This window comes from Clupea harengus, chromosome 3, assembly GCF_900700415.2.
Source record: "Clupea harengus chromosome 3, Ch_v2.0.2, whole genome shotgun sequence".
Classification (NCBI taxonomy): Eukaryota; Metazoa; Chordata; class Actinopteri; order Clupeiformes; family Clupeidae; genus Clupea; species Clupea harengus.
The window spans coordinates 27,040,765-27,060,318 of NC_045154.1; the positions used below are offsets into that span (position 1 = coordinate 27,040,765).

At 41.8% G+C, this 19,554-nt stretch overlaps 3 protein-coding genes across 3 annotated transcripts; 2 read left to right on the forward strand and 1 right to left on the reverse strand.

Moving 5' to 3' along the window:
• Positions 1-241: 241 nt before the first annotated feature.
• Positions 242-4,995, forward strand: LOC116219717 (trichohyalin-like). The gene is made up of 2 exons (XM_031563460.2): positions 242-4,636; positions 4,754-4,995. Exons 1-2 carry the CDS (start codon positions 322-324, stop codon positions 4,993-4,995), a joined length of 4,557 nt encoding a protein of 1,518 aa, XP_031419320.2. The 5' UTR covers positions 242-321.
• Positions 4,996-8,247: 3,252 nt separating this feature from the next.
• LOC105908780 (prolactin-like) lies at positions 8,248-10,836 on the forward strand. The gene is made up of 5 exons (XM_031563199.1): positions 8,248-8,330; positions 8,486-8,664; positions 8,975-9,076; positions 9,301-9,480; positions 9,755-10,836. Exons 1-5 carry the CDS (start codon positions 8,321-8,323, stop codon positions 9,944-9,946), a joined length of 663 nt encoding a protein of 220 aa, XP_031419059.1. The 5' UTR covers positions 8,248-8,320; the 3' UTR covers positions 9,947-10,836.
• A 240-nt stretch (positions 10,837-11,076) lies between these two features.
• On the reverse strand, positions 11,077-18,033 carry LOC105908779 (homeobox protein DBX2). The gene is made up of 3 exons (XM_031563469.2): positions 17,562-18,033; positions 12,027-12,211; positions 11,077-11,448 (listed from the first exon to the last, which is right to left on the reverse strand). Exons 1-3 carry the CDS (start codon positions 17,860-17,862, stop codon positions 11,152-11,154), a joined length of 783 nt encoding a protein of 260 aa, XP_031419329.1. The 5' UTR covers positions 17,863-18,033; the 3' UTR covers positions 11,077-11,151.
• Between the last annotated feature and the right edge of the window lie 1,521 nt (positions 18,034-19,554).

Consider the following 19,554-nt stretch of genomic DNA (forward strand, 5'->3'; position numbering starts at 1 on the left):
GAGAAGGCAAGAATTCTTTATTTGCATGTAAAATGCAATATACATACAATAGTTAGCAAGCACAGTGAGAGAGTCAGAAGGTGGACATCACATGCAGCATTACTCTTTTTTGTTCCTCCTCATAGACCATGATGAAAAAAACCATCCTGCATTGAATTGACGTTGGTTATTGACTTATACATTTCCATGTTGTTTTATAAGGTTGTAATGTCAGAGTTCATATATGTTTCCAATTGTCATGTTCTCATTCTTAAAGTCATACATTATATAAGTGTTTAGATAAGTGTTTGAATTTTTTTTATATGTGTTTTTTAGTGGAGGATGGAGAGAATCGGGAGGGAGGCATTGATGGATATGGAGACAGGCAGAGAGCTGAAAACAGATCTGCAAAAGACCTGGAAGCCAGGAAAGAGTGTTGATGTCAGCAGGGAAAAAGTGAGCTACCTTAAGATGGAGAGCAAGAGGGAAGAACTGACAGAGTCAAACTGGTTCATCCAATTGGAGAACTTGGGAGATATGGGTAGACTGAGAGACATTGAAAAACATCAAGAAAGAATGAGAGAGATCGAGAGACGCACTGACATTGCAAGACATGAAATTAGAGAGTCGGAAAAACTGAGACAGAAACAGAGGCAGATGAAACATGGGGAGGAGATGTTAAACATGAAAAGAGACTTTTATGAGAGACAGAGCATAATCGAGAGACGACTAGAGGAAAAAATAAGACGAATGGAAGAGAGAGAAAGAGAGAGGGTGATGAAAAAAGAATGGGAAGAAAGTCAGCATCAGGAGTCGCAGACAGGAGTCAAAGACACGGAGCACAGGTTTCCTAAGGAGAGACAAATAGAGGAAAAGAGACACGAAGAAAGTCTGATTCGGCTTGAAAGTAGATGCCAACAGGAGTGGGAAGAGAAGATACTGGAATTGGAGCGTGAACTAGTGATAAAGGAAGAGATGTCAAAGAAGAGAGAGGAGCAATTGTTGAGACAGCTTGAACAGGAACACCAGACTAAAGTGGGGGGAGTTAGAAAGACATGGACAGAAATGGAGAGAAACACAACTATGAAAAGCCTGACAGGAACACACATGGTGAGAGACCTCGATCTACAAGGAGGTGGAAGGCATCAGACAGAAGAAAATGACTCTGAAAGAGAGTTATATGAAAGACAGATAGCTATGAGGAAACAAGAGATGATTGAGCGTGAGAGAGACATTTTAAGCGATAAAGAGAGACGGCTTCAGATGGAGGAACAGCTTAAGAAAATGGAGAGGAAATTTGAGATGGAGAGAGAGATGGAGCGAAAGAGTCATGAGGAAAGATGGATGAAAATTGAGGAGAAACAAAAGGAATGGGAGAAGAGGACCAGAGAGTTAGAGGGAAAGCTGGAGGAAGAGAGACAGGCAGCACAGAAAAGAGAACAAGAGTTGCTGAAGGACATAGAAGAGGAAGAAACAGCAAAAGAGTCAGAGCTGATGAAAATGGAAAAGCAGAAGGAGACTGGGGTGGAGGAAAAAAGAACAACTGGTGTGGAGAAACTGATAAACAGAGGAAAGGAATGGATGAGAGAAATCAAACAAAAAGTAGAGAAAAAGAAAGATGTTGTTGAGGCCAGGTTGCAAGATGGAGAGGGATTTGTGGATGAACAAGAAGTAAAAGACAAAGACAGTGAAAAAGATGGAAAAAGTATGGCAGAGCTGGAGAAACCAGTCAAGGGAATAGAATGGTTGAGAGAATTCAGATTAAAAGAGGAGAAAATGTATGATCCAGGACAAGAGATACTAGTGGAGGAAGAAAGACAAGAAAGAAAGACAAGGAACTGTGGGCAAATGGAAGCGAGGAGGGAGGTGGAAAAGAAACAAGAGGAATTGGTAGATGGAGAAATGGGTCAAAAGAGAAGTGAGAAAAGATTGAGTGATATTAAGAAGAAGCGTCAGAAAGCAGAAGAAATGCTGAGGAAACCAAGTGAAATAAAGATGGAAGGAAAAACTAGCACTGATAAAGAAGAAAAAATAATGACAGTTATGAAGACATTGGAAACTACAAAGACAAATACCCTTAAAACTAAAGGGATGGAATGGCTGGAAGAAGTTAGGCAAGACAGTAGAGAGAGGGTGAGTGAGAGAAAAATGGAAGGAAAACAGTTGGAGAGAGAGACACAATTTGATAACTGGTTTGGAGAAATAGACCGGAAGTTTGAAAAGGAGAGAGAAATGGAGCAAAAGCGAAGTGAAGAAAGGTGGAGTGAGCTTAGGAGCAATCAAAGGAGGCGGGTGGAAAACACACACGAATTACATAAAAAGAATGAGAAAGAAATTAAAGGACATGAGCTGGTGAATCAGACTGAGGTTGACCAGAAAACCAATGAGGAGAGACCAGTTGACATGGAAAAAAGAATAATCGGGATGGAGATAAAGCCAGCTTACAAAAAAATGTCATGGCAGGATGACATTAAGCAGAATATGAAGAAGGTGAAAGATTCAGACAAAGACTTCCATGAGACATGTGGAATCATGGATGACAAAAGAAATGATGAAAAGAGGGTTATCATAAATAGGAGGCAGAGGGAGGGGGAGAGTAAAGATGAGGCAAAACAAGTAAAGAAAGAGGAATTGCTGGATGATTGGTTTGGAGAAAAGGAGCACAAGACAACTGATGAAACATTACGAGAACTTAGAGAGAAACGTCAGAAGAGGTTGGAGGAGAAGACACAAGAGATGGAGAAGAAAAAGGAAAAAGAAAGAGAGATGGTAAAGAAGCAACTGGCTAGACAAAGAGAGGTGGAGCAAAAAGCTAAAATTATCAGAGAGCTGTTAACCGACACTCAGGGAGACACTGAGGAGAAAGAAAAAGGCCAAAAAATTGAGAGACAGGAAATGATGGAGAATGGCATAAAGAATCGGAGGGGCAGAGAGATTTCGGGGGATGAAGATTGCAGGAGAAAGGAACAACTGACAGAAGGAAATGGCAGCTCAAGGTATGGATCAAGTGGAGACGGAATGGATGTAAAGATAGAAATGCAACAGGAGATGGATATACATATCGAAGAAAGAAAGTGGAAAAGTCCTCAAACCAAACTTGAGGAACAGACATTGGAGTCACAGAAGCAACTAAAGAATGAGAGAGGCATTCTGATGAAAAAAGATATCCAGCTGGTGCAACAGTGTGACAGTGGGATAAAGCATCACAGAGAAGACAAAGGCAAGTCACAGGAAGACAAGAAAAAGCCCAAGGAAGAAGCAAAGGAGTCGAGCCCAAATGACAAAATGAGAGAAGAGGTCATGTCCAGGAGACAGAGACTGACTCAGAACAGTGCCACAACTGAGGTGGTTGAGACTCCCATGAAATACAAAATGGAGAGAACTATAGAGTTGCAAACTGACGAGAGGGAGCTAATACACAATCCAGCGGGATGGCAGAAACAGTCAAGTGTTCTGGAGATAACGAGAGAGAAAGAGAGTGAAAGACAGAGAGAGCTGGAAAGGGAATGGGATAAATGGGAAGAAAATGCCAACCAGGAAAGAGAGAGGCAGCGGAAAGAGAGAGAGGAGCAAGAGAGGGAGAGGCAGAAAGAGAAGGAAAAACATCTTGAAATTCAAAAACAGAAAGAGCTGGAACAACAGAAGAAGTGGGAGACAGACATAAAACAAAAGGAAGATATGGAAAGGCAGAGAGCCCAGGAGGAAGTCAGCCCGGAGCAACGACAGGAAGAGGACAGAGCCAAGATGGTATTGAAGACACACATGCAGAACATTGAGAAACCCACAAAGGTTACTGGACAGCGACTGGTGTGTCAAACTGATGAAATTGAGAAAGTAAGGAATAACCTTCTCAGAAAGGAAAGTAAGTTGTGTCACTCGACCATTCAGGCTACTTGTCATCGAAAGCCTAGAATCATCCATGTGAAGTCATTTATACAGACTGATACTGACCAGAGACCTAACCCAGCAGAATCTCTGCCTGATAGCGAACCGACATCAACCACTGATGACCTCAAACCTATCCATCAGGTTATAGATTCCAAGCAAGATGAAAACAACACTATGATTCCAAGCAAAGAGGGACCTAGTGGTGACCCCAATTTCTGTCAGGTGCTAGATATAGAACTTGAGGATGATGATAGTGGCATTATACCTTTAACAGGGAGTGTTATTCCAAAGTCAGAAGTGGAGTCTTGTTATAAGAGTGACTCTGATGAGAGTGTGTCTGAAAAGGCCAAGAGACTTGAGATTGAAAAACTCAAGAAAGGCAATGTGGCCTTCATGCCATTGGAGAAGGAGGATGAACACCAGGGGACCACAGAACAGCAACTACCCCAGGCCAGTGTGGATCACTTTAAGGCACAGAGTTATGACCCAGATATGAGACGTGAGGGGGGGGAGGATGAGGAGGAGATGAATGAGGAGCAGGTTGAGAATACATCGTCCTGTCTGGATGACACGGACTCACAGAAAGAGCTTCCAGATGCCACTGAGCATAATGAGACGGGGATGGAGGGTAACAGTGAGAAGAAGGACAAGAGTGTGAGGAGGAGGCTTTTTCGATGGGTTAATGATAAAGCAAAAAACTACTACAGCGACAAAATCGTCAGGACAATTATGAGAGAAGAGGAGGAGGGGAAAAGCGTTTACCAGCCATGTGAGATATCGAACTTTTTTTACGTCATTTCACACATGCCTGATTAATGAATTGGTTTGGAAAGAAAAATATAATGATTTCATTAATGACACTAATAACTTTATTTTGTTTGGTTAGGGTATATGGCCTTCCCAACGCCCCGAGCAGAGAGAGAGCAGGAAAAGAGGAGGGCATTACTGAAGGCAGAGGACAGACGGCAAAGAATGGAAGAGTCCTGGCAGAAGCGGGAGGCCAAAAGGGCTGTGAAAAAGGAGAAGAGGAAGATTGAAAAGCAAGAATGGCAGAGGGAGTGGACGAAAGCGATGTCCCTTTATTATGGTTTTCCGGGGGCAACGTTGGAAGTCTCAGTATGTCAGTGAGCCGTTCAGAAAGACCTAGACTCAGCTCCCAAAAGATGGAAGTCTCAGTATGTCAGTGAGCAGTTCAGAAAGACCTAGACTCAGCTCCCAAAAGATGGAAGGTCTTTGGATGAGACACCAGCATGATCCAATCTGTTATTTCATTTAAACATTTATATCACGATTATTGTTATTCATTATTATTATAATTATTACATAAATGATATATCAACATCACTGTGGTGTAATGTTTCTCTGTAACAATGCTACACACATAATATGTTTAACTTGGTTTATTGAAAGTGGTTGAGTTGTTTTTCTAATCTACTCATTCCTAACTAATTCCTAATGTACTAAAGTCATTTACTTCAGCAAAATCAATCTGTTTAAACAGTACAACAATAAATCAGCATCATTCAGCATCCAATTGACATCGAGTTCCATAAAAAGAGTTAAGCTAATATTTATATTTACTGCCAAGCAGTACTGAAATGCTGAGAAAAACTTATAAGGCTTAATCAGTACAAAGTATAGATGGAATGAGAAAAACTGGTCATACTCTGAATGAAGCTGCATGTTAGCCAATTTTTTTCAGTTTTATACTGTTTATATTGACGAGAATTTTGAAAGGGTGTTTAATGTCTTTGCTATGTTTGTTTATGTCACAGCTTATTCACATCTTCTTTTTTAGCTGTAAGCTGCTACTGTACTGCTTTAGGCGCTTGTGTGGTCACAGCATAGATCCGTTGTGTTATACTTGAAGATAAATGAAATAGTTAGTATTGGTGGAGGAATGTTCAGATGGTTCCCATATCTTCCATTTCACATTGTGCATTCATATTCATAAACATAGGGCACGCTGTGACATTCCTATTAAATCCTTTAAACACAAGTTAAACCAACCCATTCCTAACAACAGAAAACTTGCCTACCTATGGAATGGCCTTTTTCACATGTGAGTGTTCATTTGTACTATACAAAGGGCATTGATTAATCATGAACTGGATACCTCGAGGCAATTTTTTTTCTTTCACCTGGAAATGGAGGGTTTAAAACCATTTGTCCGGAAAATGAAAAATAAGTCAATTTAGTACAATGAGTCACCCCTTTTGATTGTTGTACATCCAAAACATTATTCCCTCCAGGAATATGCAGCAGTAGTATCTTCATTAATCGTCTCCTCTTCTAAGCAGCATTTACAAGCCTATATCAACTTACAATCAAAGACCGCATTTTATAAACTCAAATATATTTGAGAATTAATTATTTTGCAAAGCTAAATTCTGGATCTATACTAGAATCTTCCAGTTTATGTTTGAATGCATGTTGTGTGTTTTAATTCAGATCCAGAAAGTTTCCCGATTCTTGTAATTCTGCTGTGCACAAGTTCAGCCAGTGCAATGGCTCACATTTTGTTGGGTCAGTGTCAAGTTTTGAGCATGATACAAAAAGCGCTGACACAATGCACTCCACAATCACACGCTGACGGGCTTAAAATAAAGCTGAGTTTCTGTTGCAGTCAAGTGAGTTATGAAGCAATGTGACTCCGCCACGCTCTGATACGCACTGCCCTCAGATCAGGCTGTTTTTCGGATTTGGGAGTATCAGACACGCAAGCCTTAAGTGAGGCACAATGTGTGGAGCTAAAACGGAGACTCACTGACATCAGAGACCCCCAGAAGCACTTTGATTGCTTGGAAGTAGGCCAGGACTACCAGGAACTGCTGATGTATGCCTGACAAATGTCGCCAGATTAGAAATGTCCCACTGTTGTCAGCTCCGATTAAGTCGAACATCTTGATAAAGGATGTTTGCTATTTATAGTTCATCGCGTGCTGATCTTTGTGATGTGTCATGCATTGCCAAAATGGGGACATCTGCGGATCTGCTTTATTTGGCACTGATTGGGGTTCTTTGTTTATAAATGTCATGTTGTGTAAGGATTACTCAACTGGAACAACTCACTTGATCTACAAAAATATATATTTATCAAAATGGAATAATCTTGTTTTACACATTGACTTCCATCAATCCATGGTCTATATTTGGACTACAACCTAATCAGCTCAGGAGAAACAGACAGTTTAGTTTATCTGTCATCATTCAGCAGCACTTTTGCAATCAGTGAACCACCTGATCATGTCCAAGCCTGATTACAATTGCAACATATTGATGCAGTCCATGTTATCAGATACCATTTGGCGTGGAAGAGGTATCCCCAAGGTCTGGACTACAAATATGCATCTGTAATGGCACCACACAGTGTTTTATTGTAATGTCTTTTACCATTACCATGGCCTTAACAGTGCCCTCCAGAATTATTGCCACCCTTGCTAAACATGATTTCACTTAATCAGTTAGTAATCTTAATATTATAGTTAAAATAGAAAGAAATCTCTGAACAAAATCACATGTCACAATTCTGAATTCAGGAAATGTAAATGCAGTATGATCTAATGCATATTTAACTAATTTTAAGTTGGTCTAAGTGTTTAGGAAATTTTAATCAGTCAACAATGATTTCCTGTTTCACTTAGGTATAAAAATGAGGTAACACCGGTGGTGGCCTAAATTCTTTAGTCATCCATCACCATGGGAGAGATTTAAGAGCATTCCATTGCAAGAAGGCAAAAGTGTATTGACTTGCACAAGTCAAGGGATACAAGAAAATAGCTGTTCGACTTAAATGTCTATATCAACAGTTAGGGCAAAGTTTAAGAAATTCATAACTATCATGAACCAGCCTAGAAGAGGACACAAGGCTATTTTGTCAGCTGCCATAGTGAGGAGGATGGTCAGAGAAGTGAATACATCTCCAAAGACCACAGTTTCAGAATGGTACAATTACAGTTTGGTAGCATCTTGTGGCCACCATGTCACCAATCCACCAAAAGATGTCACCTCCATAACAACCATGAAAAAGAATCTGCCATTTTATACGGGCAGGAAATTAGTATATTTCCATCTCAAGTCTCCTCGTTAGGGAGAAAGTGCCAACACAAAAACAGTTCAAATCCACAGACAGTCTATCAGACTTGAATCTTGTTAGTTGCTTTCAAGCAAATCCTAAATCAGAGATTTGTGCTGTTTTTCTGTTCCCTAAAATGCCCCTGTCTATCATGTTTGCCCCTGGCACAACATAATGGTCTTCTGCCTGAGCTCCTAATGCCTGCTCTAGGGTGTGATAGGGCAGTGGCTGAGGGACGAAGAACATGACGAATGCAGACGCACATATATTCTGCACATTTATTTAAGGATGCCAATCGTCACAGTGTCATTGAGAGAAGTCGTTGCCTGCAAATTTATCTCAGTAGCCAGGACTGACGGGATCCATCAGACAGTGAAGATGATGCAAGGTATGCCTTCTTGGGACCTGCCACAGGAAGATTCATTTGGAATTAACCTGAAATTCTTCTGAATTCTTCTGAAAGGAGCTGGGGGGGGGGAAATAATGGTATTCCAGAATGAAAACTGTCTTCACAAGTCTGTTTTTGATGTGTTTCCTCTCCAGGACCAGTGCTGTGCTTTGTCTTCCTCTCCCTGGGAGTGGAGGAGCAGGTGGGATCTGCACCTATCTGTACCCATGGACAAGATGGCTGCCACAGCCTCTCCCTGCCGGAACTGTTTGACAGGGTGATCCAGCATTCAGCCAGGTTCCATGGACTTTCCAGGGACCTACACACAGAATTTGTGAGTTCTCCATCACTCTTTCTCTCTCTCTCTCTCTCTCTCTCTCTCTCTCTCTCTCTCTCTCTCGCTCTCTCTCTCTCTCTCTCTATCTATCTCTATCTCTCTCTCTCTCTGTTTTCCTTTTCCTTTTGTTTGTGTCCAAAGACAATAGTAATGAGGTCATAAACCAATATTTTCCCCTTAGAACAAATGTTGAGAGCTGGTTTGATTTGAATGCTGTTGCTGTTGCTGTTGATGTCAATATAGTTACTAGACCTCACAAACATGTGCAAACCTTTTAATTTTAACAGGACTTTTTACTTTTTAACAGGAACAATACTTATCTTCTAGTAGAAATCAGATTGGAGAAAGAAAATGCCACACTTCGAGCATACAGACCCCAAATGGCAAGGATATTGCACAGAGCCTTACAGTGAGTATGCATGTGTCTTTATGTGTTTGCCTTGATAATGATCATTCATGTTTGCAGATATTGATTGTTTTGTAAGTTTGCAAAGCGTGTGTGTGTGTGTGTGTGTGTGTGTTTTAAATGCACTTACTCACTAAATATATATACTAGTTTGACTCACCTGATTACTTTGCATACTTTGCACACTATTTGTTAACATTTGTGAGGGTTTTGGACTGTTCCTGCAGAGAGAGGAGCTGACTGAGGTGATCCTGAAGCTCCTGGCAGCCTGGGGAGATCCTCTGTCTAACCTCCACAGCATCATGGCCCACCAGCAGGACTTCAACACACACAGTGGCAGCAAAGCCCTGGAGATGAGTGACATGGTCCACCAGCTCAAGAACGGGGTTCAGAGAGTGGCTGAGAGGGTAAGAGCTCCATTCACATAGTTGTGTTACCTCATATGTGTTTGGGTAGATTATATGAATTACTTTTTTTATACCAGGTGAAACCACAAAATGTTAAATACTGCACCTAGTTATGAGTCTGTGTATGCGTGTTTGAATGTGTATATATAAAGCAATAGTGAATAAAATAGTGAAATAGTGAAAGTAATTGTAATCTTTTCCATCTCTCTCTTCATCTCTCTCTCTCTCTCTCTCCCTCTCTCTCTCCATCTATCTCTCTATCTCTCTCTCTCAGATGCAGCTCTTGGGCATGATCAGTAACTCTCTAAACAGGCTGTCCTCCACAGAGGTGCTGGAGCCCCCCTCCCATGAGAGATTTAGTACCAGTGACCACGACCTGCTGTACTGCCTCCGCAGAGACACAGACAAGGTCCAGAGCTACCTGAAGATCCTCAAGTGCACCATCCTTCCTGAACAAACCTGCTAGTTCTCAGATGTAGCATTCAGATAATCTCACAGATATCAATCTATTTATTCAATATGATTATGATGATGATATTAATGAGGAGGAGGAGGAGGAGGATGATGATGATGATGATGTTTTATGTAGACCAGAAACAACTAAATCAACATATTAAGATGGCATGCATGTATTTTTTATTATTCACACTTGAACTTTAATATATGAAACGTCTATTTATTATTTGCAAAAACATATTGAGAAAGTTTAATGGACAGCCATCTCACAAAAGGATCTTGTTTCAGCTAACAATGCAAGGCTGTGTCATATTATATGTACAATGTTCTTTTAGAATAAAACCCCATATTGTTCATTAGTCATTCCATGCTTTCCTTTATTGCTTATTTGTGTTTGTATTGTTTGTTTCATTGTATTCATTTAAATGTATGTACTAGCTTACTTGTTTATAACATCAGTTGATGCTTATCTCACTTCCATTAGTGTTAAGAATGATTGTGACAAAAATGTGTTACATTTTTTCCCGCTCCAGTTATTGATACTAGTATGAGGATATTACTGGAACTAAATGATGCAACTCCAACAATACACAAACTTACTCTACAGGATGTAACATCTGCAGTCAGGCATTCACATGTCAAGCACTCACATGTCAGCACCAACAGTGCAGCACATCCAGCGCAAGTGATACGCAGATTCTTTCAAAGCTATTTCTGATTGACTGGACACAGCACAGACTGAAGTGGAGATGAGTCAGACATAGAGGGAAAATGCGTCTCCATTCAATTCCTGGTATTTCTTCATTCATGCTTAGGCCCTTAGTCAGCTGACTCAATGTCTTGTGTGTGTGTGTGTGTGTGTGTGTGTGTGAGTGTGTGTGTGTGTGTGTGTGTGTGTGTGTGTGTGTGTGTGTGTGTGTGTGTGTGAGTGTGTGTGTGTGTGTGTGTGTGTGTGTGTGTGTGTGTGTGTGTGAGTGTGTGTGTGTGTGTGTGTGTGTGTGTGTGTGAGTGTGTGTGTGTGTGTGTGTGTGTGTGTGTGTGTGTGTGTGTGTGTGTGTGTGTGTGTGTGTGTGTGTGTGTGTGTGGTGGTGTGTGTGTGTGTGTGTGTGTGTGTGGTGAGGTGTGTGTGGTGAGGTGTGTGTGGTGAGGTGTGTGTGGTGAGGTGTGCTAGTGGATGGGAAAATGAGGCTGCGACCTCAGGTCCCCGTGGCCCTCTCATCTATTTTCTCCGTGAGCGCTCTGTGTGGAGGTAAGCTGGTCGGGATCTCTGGACTGTGTGGACGGGGTGTCTGCTGCTGGTTGTCTGTGGTGTTGGTGCTGGTAGACAGGAGCTTTGGGAGGGCTGCAGAAGTCCTCCCCCTGCCGAGACTCCTTCTCTGGCTCCTGCAGGCCCTCCTCTGGCTCCTCAGTGCCCCTGAACAAAAGTTCCTCCATGGAAGACCGCACATAAAGACTCTCCTTCTCTTTGGAATTCCTCCATTTCATCCGACGGTTCTGGAACCAGATCTTCACCTAAGCACATAGTAAAGTTTAGTTTCATCTCAATATGCCTTCAACTTTATGAGTAGTTTCGTGCAAGATTCAGCCATGTAAAGATTTAGGCATGAATGTATGTGGGTTTTTTTTTCTGCAGTTACAAAAAAAAATTATAACAAGAGGCCGATCACTCAACAAAATGTTTTTATGAAAAACGTATTGATTGCTAATGTTGCTTGTATACAAATAAATATTGTTTGTATACAATTATGCAATCCCAAATACCGCTGTGGAGAAGCCTACAGCACTGTTTTCAGAGTGTGCATTTTAGTATGTGTGTGCATGTGTGTGTTTTCATCCACGTGTGTCTGTGTGTGTGCATGTGCGTGTGTGTGTGTGTGGGGGGGGGGGGGGGGGGGGGTGTTCACATGTGTTTGCATACGTGTGTTTTCATCCGTGTGTGTGTGTGTGTTTTCATTCATGTGTGTGTGTATGTGTGTGTGTGTGTGTGTGTGTGTGTGTGTGTGTGTGTGTCTGTGTCTGTGTGTCTGTGTGTGGGTGTGTGGGTGTGTGTATCTGATCATGCATATATGTTAGTGTACATATCTGTCTACCTGAGTCTCCTTGAGGCAGAGGTCAGCTGCCAGTCGATGTCTGTCAGTTTTACTGATGTACTTTTGTCTCCGGAAGGTTCTCTCCAGCTCCTTCCTCTGCTCCTCAGAGAACACGGCCCTCCGTAAGATCCCTCTGCGGGACTTGGGGTGGCTTTCCAGGCCCCAGAGTGGAACCCTTGCTCCCTCTGCACAGAAAAAGGCCAAGTGAGGGTCAAACAAAGTCCACTCTGCATGACATAAAACTAATTTAATAACTTGGAAAATCATTTTGTTCATTTCATAACATGAGCAAGATCCTAAGCACAAACATGGGTGGGTTAGCGCGATGCTGGGGTGTGTCCGCGCGCAGAAGTGGGAGTTCCATGTATAAATGAGTTCCTTCAAACTAATACCCTTTGCGTGTAACTTCTGAAAAGCACAGGCGACCAACTCTCATTCAAAGTCAACCTGTGTTATGTTCCAGATATTAAAAAGCGCGACAAGTGCATATACTGTATACACATGCAGTTGTATATTATATAATAAAGTCCCAATTATATATTCCATATTATTCCCAAATATTCCTAATAAACATTGCTCTGACTCTAAAGCCCTATTGGAATAACTTCACCATATATCACATTCAATCAATTGGCAAATACTCTCTCCTGCCTTGGCCTCATGATATGTAGAGAATTATTGGTTATCGGAACAGTGACGTGCGACTTGCGCAGCGACGTGTCAAGCGCCGGTATGCTTGATGGACTGGTCATTGTGAGCGTCGGCGGTGACGTCAACACATGCCAAAACTTTTCATGCTTGCGCTTGGTGCTTGTGTGACTCACTGCAGTCGTCTCCTAAACAACAGGTGGCGCTGCCGAGGAAAATACCATCTACACCACTGGAAAGTGCACCAAACTAGAGCACTGTGAACTATACATGACAGTTAACTGTATGACCAGTATGTGGAGTAACTGCTGGAAGCAGCAATAAGAAGAGCCAATGTGCTGAAAAGAGCACAGTGAAATAGTCTAGGCTATATGACATGACAGTTAAACTGGATCACCTACATTCATTTGTTGATTAAACTGGATGGGTCCTTACATTTTCTGGTTAGTGTTGTGTTTTTAGTGATAGTCCACAGTAAAGCTACTACTTGAAATTAATGAAATTAAAGATGCTCTCAACTGCCTTATGTAACAGTGTTTTTTTGTCCCACCGTTTTCATCAGGAAAAGACCTTACTTGTGAGCACAGCCTAAATGCAAACTTTTCACCCTCAGGTGTTCATCAGGCAAAAAGGTAACGTTACTTAACCACAAGCACTTTTCCAGTTGTTGCAGTAACATCCCTTCTCGAATTCAGTGCCATCTGTGAATCCCTGTGCTCCTGTATTGATAGATCATAGAGATGCCTGTAGACAGGGGTGTTGCACGTGCAAGAGGAACTAATGTCACTTTTGGCATGGGCTGGCGTGCAACAGCAAGCATAAATTCCCCTTTGAGCAAAAATGCTATTTATAAATGTTTTCCGTGTGGGGTATCAATGACCTGAATGTCCATCTCCACAGGTCATGGAATACATTTTGGCAAGGTGTAGGGAGAGGGTGGCCCGGTTATGCCCTGGTAAAAATGCGTTTCAGATGCTTGGGCAGGTCAGGTGACACATTACAATACAGCCCCTCAGGCAGTCAGTGCTTTCTTGTGGCATGTTGTGTTTTACACGTGGGTGGCAAAACATTTCACACACATTACACATTAGCTAGAGCACTGCAAAGGGAGGCCTAACTGCTTGTACCAGCAGCGGGAGATGACAACTGGGCAGACCATTAAACCCTGCATTAAAGGAGGGTAACTATATTTTGATCAAGTGTTTATTCCTTTTAGTAAGGTAAATAAAACACAAACCACACATTCAATATACAGATTCATATTTAAATTAATTTCCTCTGGCAGTCCCAATAAATTATTTCATGCCTAACATGGACCTCGTGTCATCGTGATTAGGTGATAAAGAATGACTTGCCTGACACACCCACTAATTACTCAACCCATTTATGCTTGATTCCTGGCCTGTGTCAATGAACTTAGCAAATATAGTATCCCGCCTATTCTCACTGCGTGGTTACTGTTGCGCAAAGCCTGTTTGCGGTGCTCGTTGTGCTATGAAATTAGGGCCCTAGGATTCAATCACCCCGGACCTCTAACATCTGAATCACAATAATACTGATGTAAGTAACTAATGAAAGTAGGATGTCTGACGCAAGGACTCAGTCATTCTCAGTCATGACACAACCCTTCAGGTCTACTTCCTCACAGAGATAAGCCAAATGACACGCTCTGAGCACTGTGCTCTCATGGCAGACAACAGATCACGCAAGAGTTGCCCCTTCAGCATCTCACATCTCGGCTACATTCTTCATTTTCATCTGTTCTCACGTATTGACCACAGTGTACCCAGAGTTTCCAAAAAAAAGCTTTTTAGAAGAAAAAAAAATTACTTTGACTGTCAACACAGATAATTGAAAGTGTATTTTTTGTGTAGAAAAAGCCTCAACTAGCTTCTGGGGGAAAGAGACATTGTTGTTCAGTTCTTTAAAGTGGCCTTATAATAGTCCATAATGCATTCATTTAAGACCATGAATGAATGTGTGTGTGTTTGTAAATCAATGGGATACTAATTATGCCTTTCAGACGGTTCTAAGGGACATCTCTTTTTCTCTTTCTATCTCTTTTTATTTGAACCCTCTTACCCAACTCATTCACTCACTCACATAATATCCAATTGGTTAGTGACAATCTCTGTGCGATTGTTTAAACGCTGTGGGGGAATTGGAATGGCTGAATGAAAAGTGAGAATGGCAGCCCCATTCCGAGCAGAGAGAATGGGAGGCAGGAGCCTTTCAGCCACAATCCCACGGTGCTTCACTCACAGGTGCGAGCACAACAAAAGTCAAGTAGAACCATTTCCCCTGCTCCTTCCAGCGATGCCTTTTTAATCTGTCCGACAAATCTGCGCACAGACCACCTTGAAGGAGCGCGTAAGGTTGTTAGTCACGCTCCCCACTCCACCACCCAACCTCAATGGCTTCCACTTAAATGGTCGATTAACAGGTCACTCATGGACTGGGCTTGTATCTGCAACCCCCCCCCCCCACACACACACACACACACACACAAAACTTCCTCCACCCCAACCCCTTCACTATTTCTCTTGCTCCACAGAACAGCTGAGGTCTTCAAAGAATCCCTCACTATATATACCTAACTCAGCTCTTCCCTGCATCACCATTGGAGAGTTATTTCCACTGGAAAGTATGGAGTGAACTGCACAGGAAGATGAGCTGTGATAAGTCTATAAAAGTCATCCTCATTGAATGCTTTTGCATCAATGGGCCATTTACAAGGACACCGGAGTGAGGGACGGAAGAATGGGAGCAAGGCAAGAGACCCCTCTGCTTTGGGGGACGGCCACAAAAGGGGGTCCCCAAGGGGCCTATCTTGGCACGGCCCAGCTCACCCTTCCCCTCCTGCTGAGGAATGTGGGTTTTGTGGAGTTCATTGCTGTGGTGAAAAATTGCAGCGGGGTCGCGTGTGGACGGCCCCTCTGAAAGAGCCGATTGGTCACGGGGCAGCCAGCCATTGTCTCAGCCCGGAGCTCTGTGGGAAAGTGTCAGCCTACTAAAGAGTGCTCTGGGGGGTGCTAGTTGCCAGCCAGTTATCCACACTTGTCCGCCACACTGAGGAGCTGACAGATGGCACCCAAAGTTAAACTAGGCGCAAATCTCACTTTTCGTTAGAAAACCAGAAGTAGCCATCTTGGATTAGCCAACACTTTTTTTTCCCGGATCAGTCTAACAATGGACATCTGTTGATCTGTAGACCACATCGCCACATATAAAATGGATAAATCATGTAGCACCGGCTTTCAAGAATAGATCAAAAGACACTATGATGGTCAAATCAATGTTGATCAATAAATGGCACATATGGACTATTCAAGATATTCAACATATGATTGTTTGCAACTGGCTAGTAGAACATCGGGTAATCAGGATCAAATATATGCATGTGTGTGTGTGTGTGTGTGTGTGTGTGTGTGTGTGTGTGTGCGTGTGTGTGCACGTGTGTGTGTGTGTGTGTGTGTGTGTGTGCACGTGTGTTTGTGTGTCTGTGTGTGTGTGTGTGTGTGTGTGTGTGCACGTGTGTGTGTGTGTGTGTGCGCGTGTGTGTGTGTGTGTGTGCGTGTGTGTGTGTGTGTGTGTGTGTGTGTGTGTGTGTGTGTGTGTGTGCGCGCGCGTGTGTGTGTGTGTGTGTGTGTGTGTGTGTGTGTGTGTGTGTGTGTGTGTTGAGATGGTGCACTATAGCCTTAAAGGCTTCATCCCCCTCCCCCCTTTCCCACTCTAATTGAGCATGAACACTCATGAATAGCTCCACAGTGGATTTAGCGGAGAATTAGCTCTTTGGTATTGCATCTGTAATTAGCCACTGGGAGCACATAGAAGCATCCAGAGGATTACAGAGGAACTGAAGCATTGCTGATGAAGCATAAAAAAACCTACTGGAGAAAACAGGCGTGGAGGCCAGTGGGGGGCTAGACCCACCGCAGCACGTCCGGAGAAGCTGCTGAGGACCCCTCAGGAACACACTGTTTACAACAGCTGGGCAGAGAGAGAGAGGGGGAGGGAGAGAAATTATATATTTTTACACAAAATTTGGATTATGAGTTGTTGGGTTTGTGTGGTGGGGGCAGGGGGCTGTGATGGCAATTTAAATTAGGAGCCCAGCTATGTTTTCTGTTTTTACTGTTTTACAAAATTCAGTCATCAGCATTCTACAAAAAACAACTATAAATATTTCAGCAACTATAATGTGATCAGTGAACTGGTAATTCAACAAAAATAGTCATGTTACATTTTTTTTTGCATAGCCCATGAAGGAGAAACCAAACGAAAGGGAATCAAACAAAACAATAAAATAAAATACTGCTTTCAGAAGAATTTGAAACACATGGAAAACATGGCAAATGGCAATGCTTGGACAGTTTCTTTCATGTGGCCAAAACTTTATAAACTTAATAGCTGCATGGCTGTAAAAATGTGGTCTGTCTTTTAAAATTCTAGCAAGAAAAATGATATTCTATTAACATTACTCCAGTACATAGCAGTGAATTTATAATAGCACAGGTCTGAAAGTTCGAATTAGGTAATATTTTATGCTGTATATTCTTTTTTAGAAATATCTAAATATTTATTTCAATATAAGTATTTTAAATCAATACATTTTAAATTAAGCAATATTTAAATATTTTAAGCATTTATAACTATTTCCAACAGCTATGGTTTCCAGTCACTTTGTGGATGTTAATTCTGCTTTTGGGATTGATAGATCACATATTGACACCAAACAGTATTTATTTGCCATTCCTACATATCCACAATTTGTTACAATTAATGACTTGGTTGTAAGAATAATAATGTTGCAATCGGCAAAGCACAGCTGACTATACATACACGCATAACACAGAGTTGTATAGGTTAATTTGAAGTATGACTGACCTGTGTGTGTTTGGGAGAGCCCTACGTCTTTTGCCTGGGCAAAGCTGTGGGTCTCAAGGGCCAAATGCCTAACAGTCCAAGGCCCACTCCGGAACCCACTGGCGGGCCTCTGAGGCAGGTGCTGTGGGCATTCCTTCGGAGCCGGACGCTCCGCTGTACGTGAGGCTGACGGAGAGCAGCCGGGCCGCAGGAGGTTGTCGATGAGAAAACTCTTCCCTGTCGTTCCGAACCCCGGGTGCCTGGGTGGAGATTCAGCCATTTGCCACTTCTTCGCACAGCGAGACAGGATCATTCCATCCATTCAGCACGAGCCTCTCAGGCCTCCACCTTTCCTGTCACAGCAATGGACATCAACAGTTAAGATGAAGCGGGTAGACTTCATTAAAAGCCAAGAGGGAGGAAAAAACAACAAAAAAGCACTCGCTCTCTCTTTTTCCTTGTGTGTCTGTGGCCAGCCTGTGATTGGTCTATGGGCTCCAATGTGATCCTCAATTCAGATAAGAACAGGGCCATTCTGATGGGCAGAAGGTGGGTCCAAGCCATTCATTATGTCAGCTTGCCCATTAAATGATAGACACCAGAGACAAAAGGCTGCAGACCAAAGTTTATCCTGCACACTAAACAGACTTCTCCAGCAGTAAATTCAGAGCTGTTTCTTTTGAGGGGCTATAGAGAGGCAAGGCCATAAAAAAGTTCATCCAGTAACTATCACAGTCACCAACATAATCATACTGCTATTGCTACTTTCTGAAAGTAAACATTGCTCTATTTTTCTGACCAAAGCCCAAATCTTTCCAGCTAGAAAATGCCAATGAAATAATTAGCTTACATTATGTAACACAATTACATAAACAGAACTTATGTCATAAAATCTTTTTTTTTCAAACTTTTCTGACAGTGCAAGTCTATCATGCTTCAGTTGATATTTTATTAATAGAGTGGGCTTTTGAAAACTTTCTGTGCTTTTTTGAAGATATTATAGAAATAACACAAAACTTTTTCCGAATTTCAACAAGTAGTTGTAAAATACCTTGAAGTTCTGATTTCCTAAATCTAATGTTTAATTACTGGTGTTGATATTTAGTGAAGCCATGGCTTACATGCAAAGGAAGCTGATAATAAGACCTGACAAGACAACCCCCTCTGTCACGGAACTCGATTTTGTATGGCTAATTCAACTGTTGTTCACCCTGCATATAACAGTTAATTAAAAATAACGGGCTTCCGACATGCTCTTAAGTTGTAAAGAAAATGTATTGGCTAGAAAACATTGTATTGACTAGCTTTCTTATGGCATAAAATCTAGCAGTTGGTTGAAGTGATTAAATGACATTCCCTTGTTCCGGTCAAAGAAGAACAAACTATAATGAACTTCTAGAGTTTTCAAACATAATGAATGACTCATGTTTCCAGCCCTTGCACAATGCCAGCATAACATCAACATGGTTGCAAACGCCACTCTCGATTTCCTCTCCGAGGCTAACACTGTTTCCTCTCGTTACTCATATTCCCTTGATGGCCCGGACCCATCACAGGCTTAAGTCTCATCCTTGAGAGACTTAGAGATGTGGGGGTGGGTTTAATCTAACAGTTTTAAAGATTCGGTTGCACACACGACACCAATGTGTTGTCCACATACATATTTTGGAGGGATAAAATTCCATAAGAATAGGACTCAGGGACCTATACTAAAAAGTCAATGTGGCTTTAAATTATTGGATGTAGTAGTCTATTTATTTCCTTTTAATTAGTTGTATTATTATATATATATATATATATATATTACTACTATATAAATTATAAAAAAGTGTTATTAGGAGTCTGCAATTTCAAATTACTTATGTAGTAAATGTGAACAGAATACATAGATATTAGGATTGCATGATATTATGTCCAAGAGCTGCAGCAAACTCAGTAAGTAAGTACAAACATTTACCACACACAAAAAAGACAGTCTCTCTCTCTCTCTCTCTCTCTCTCTCTCTCTCTCTCT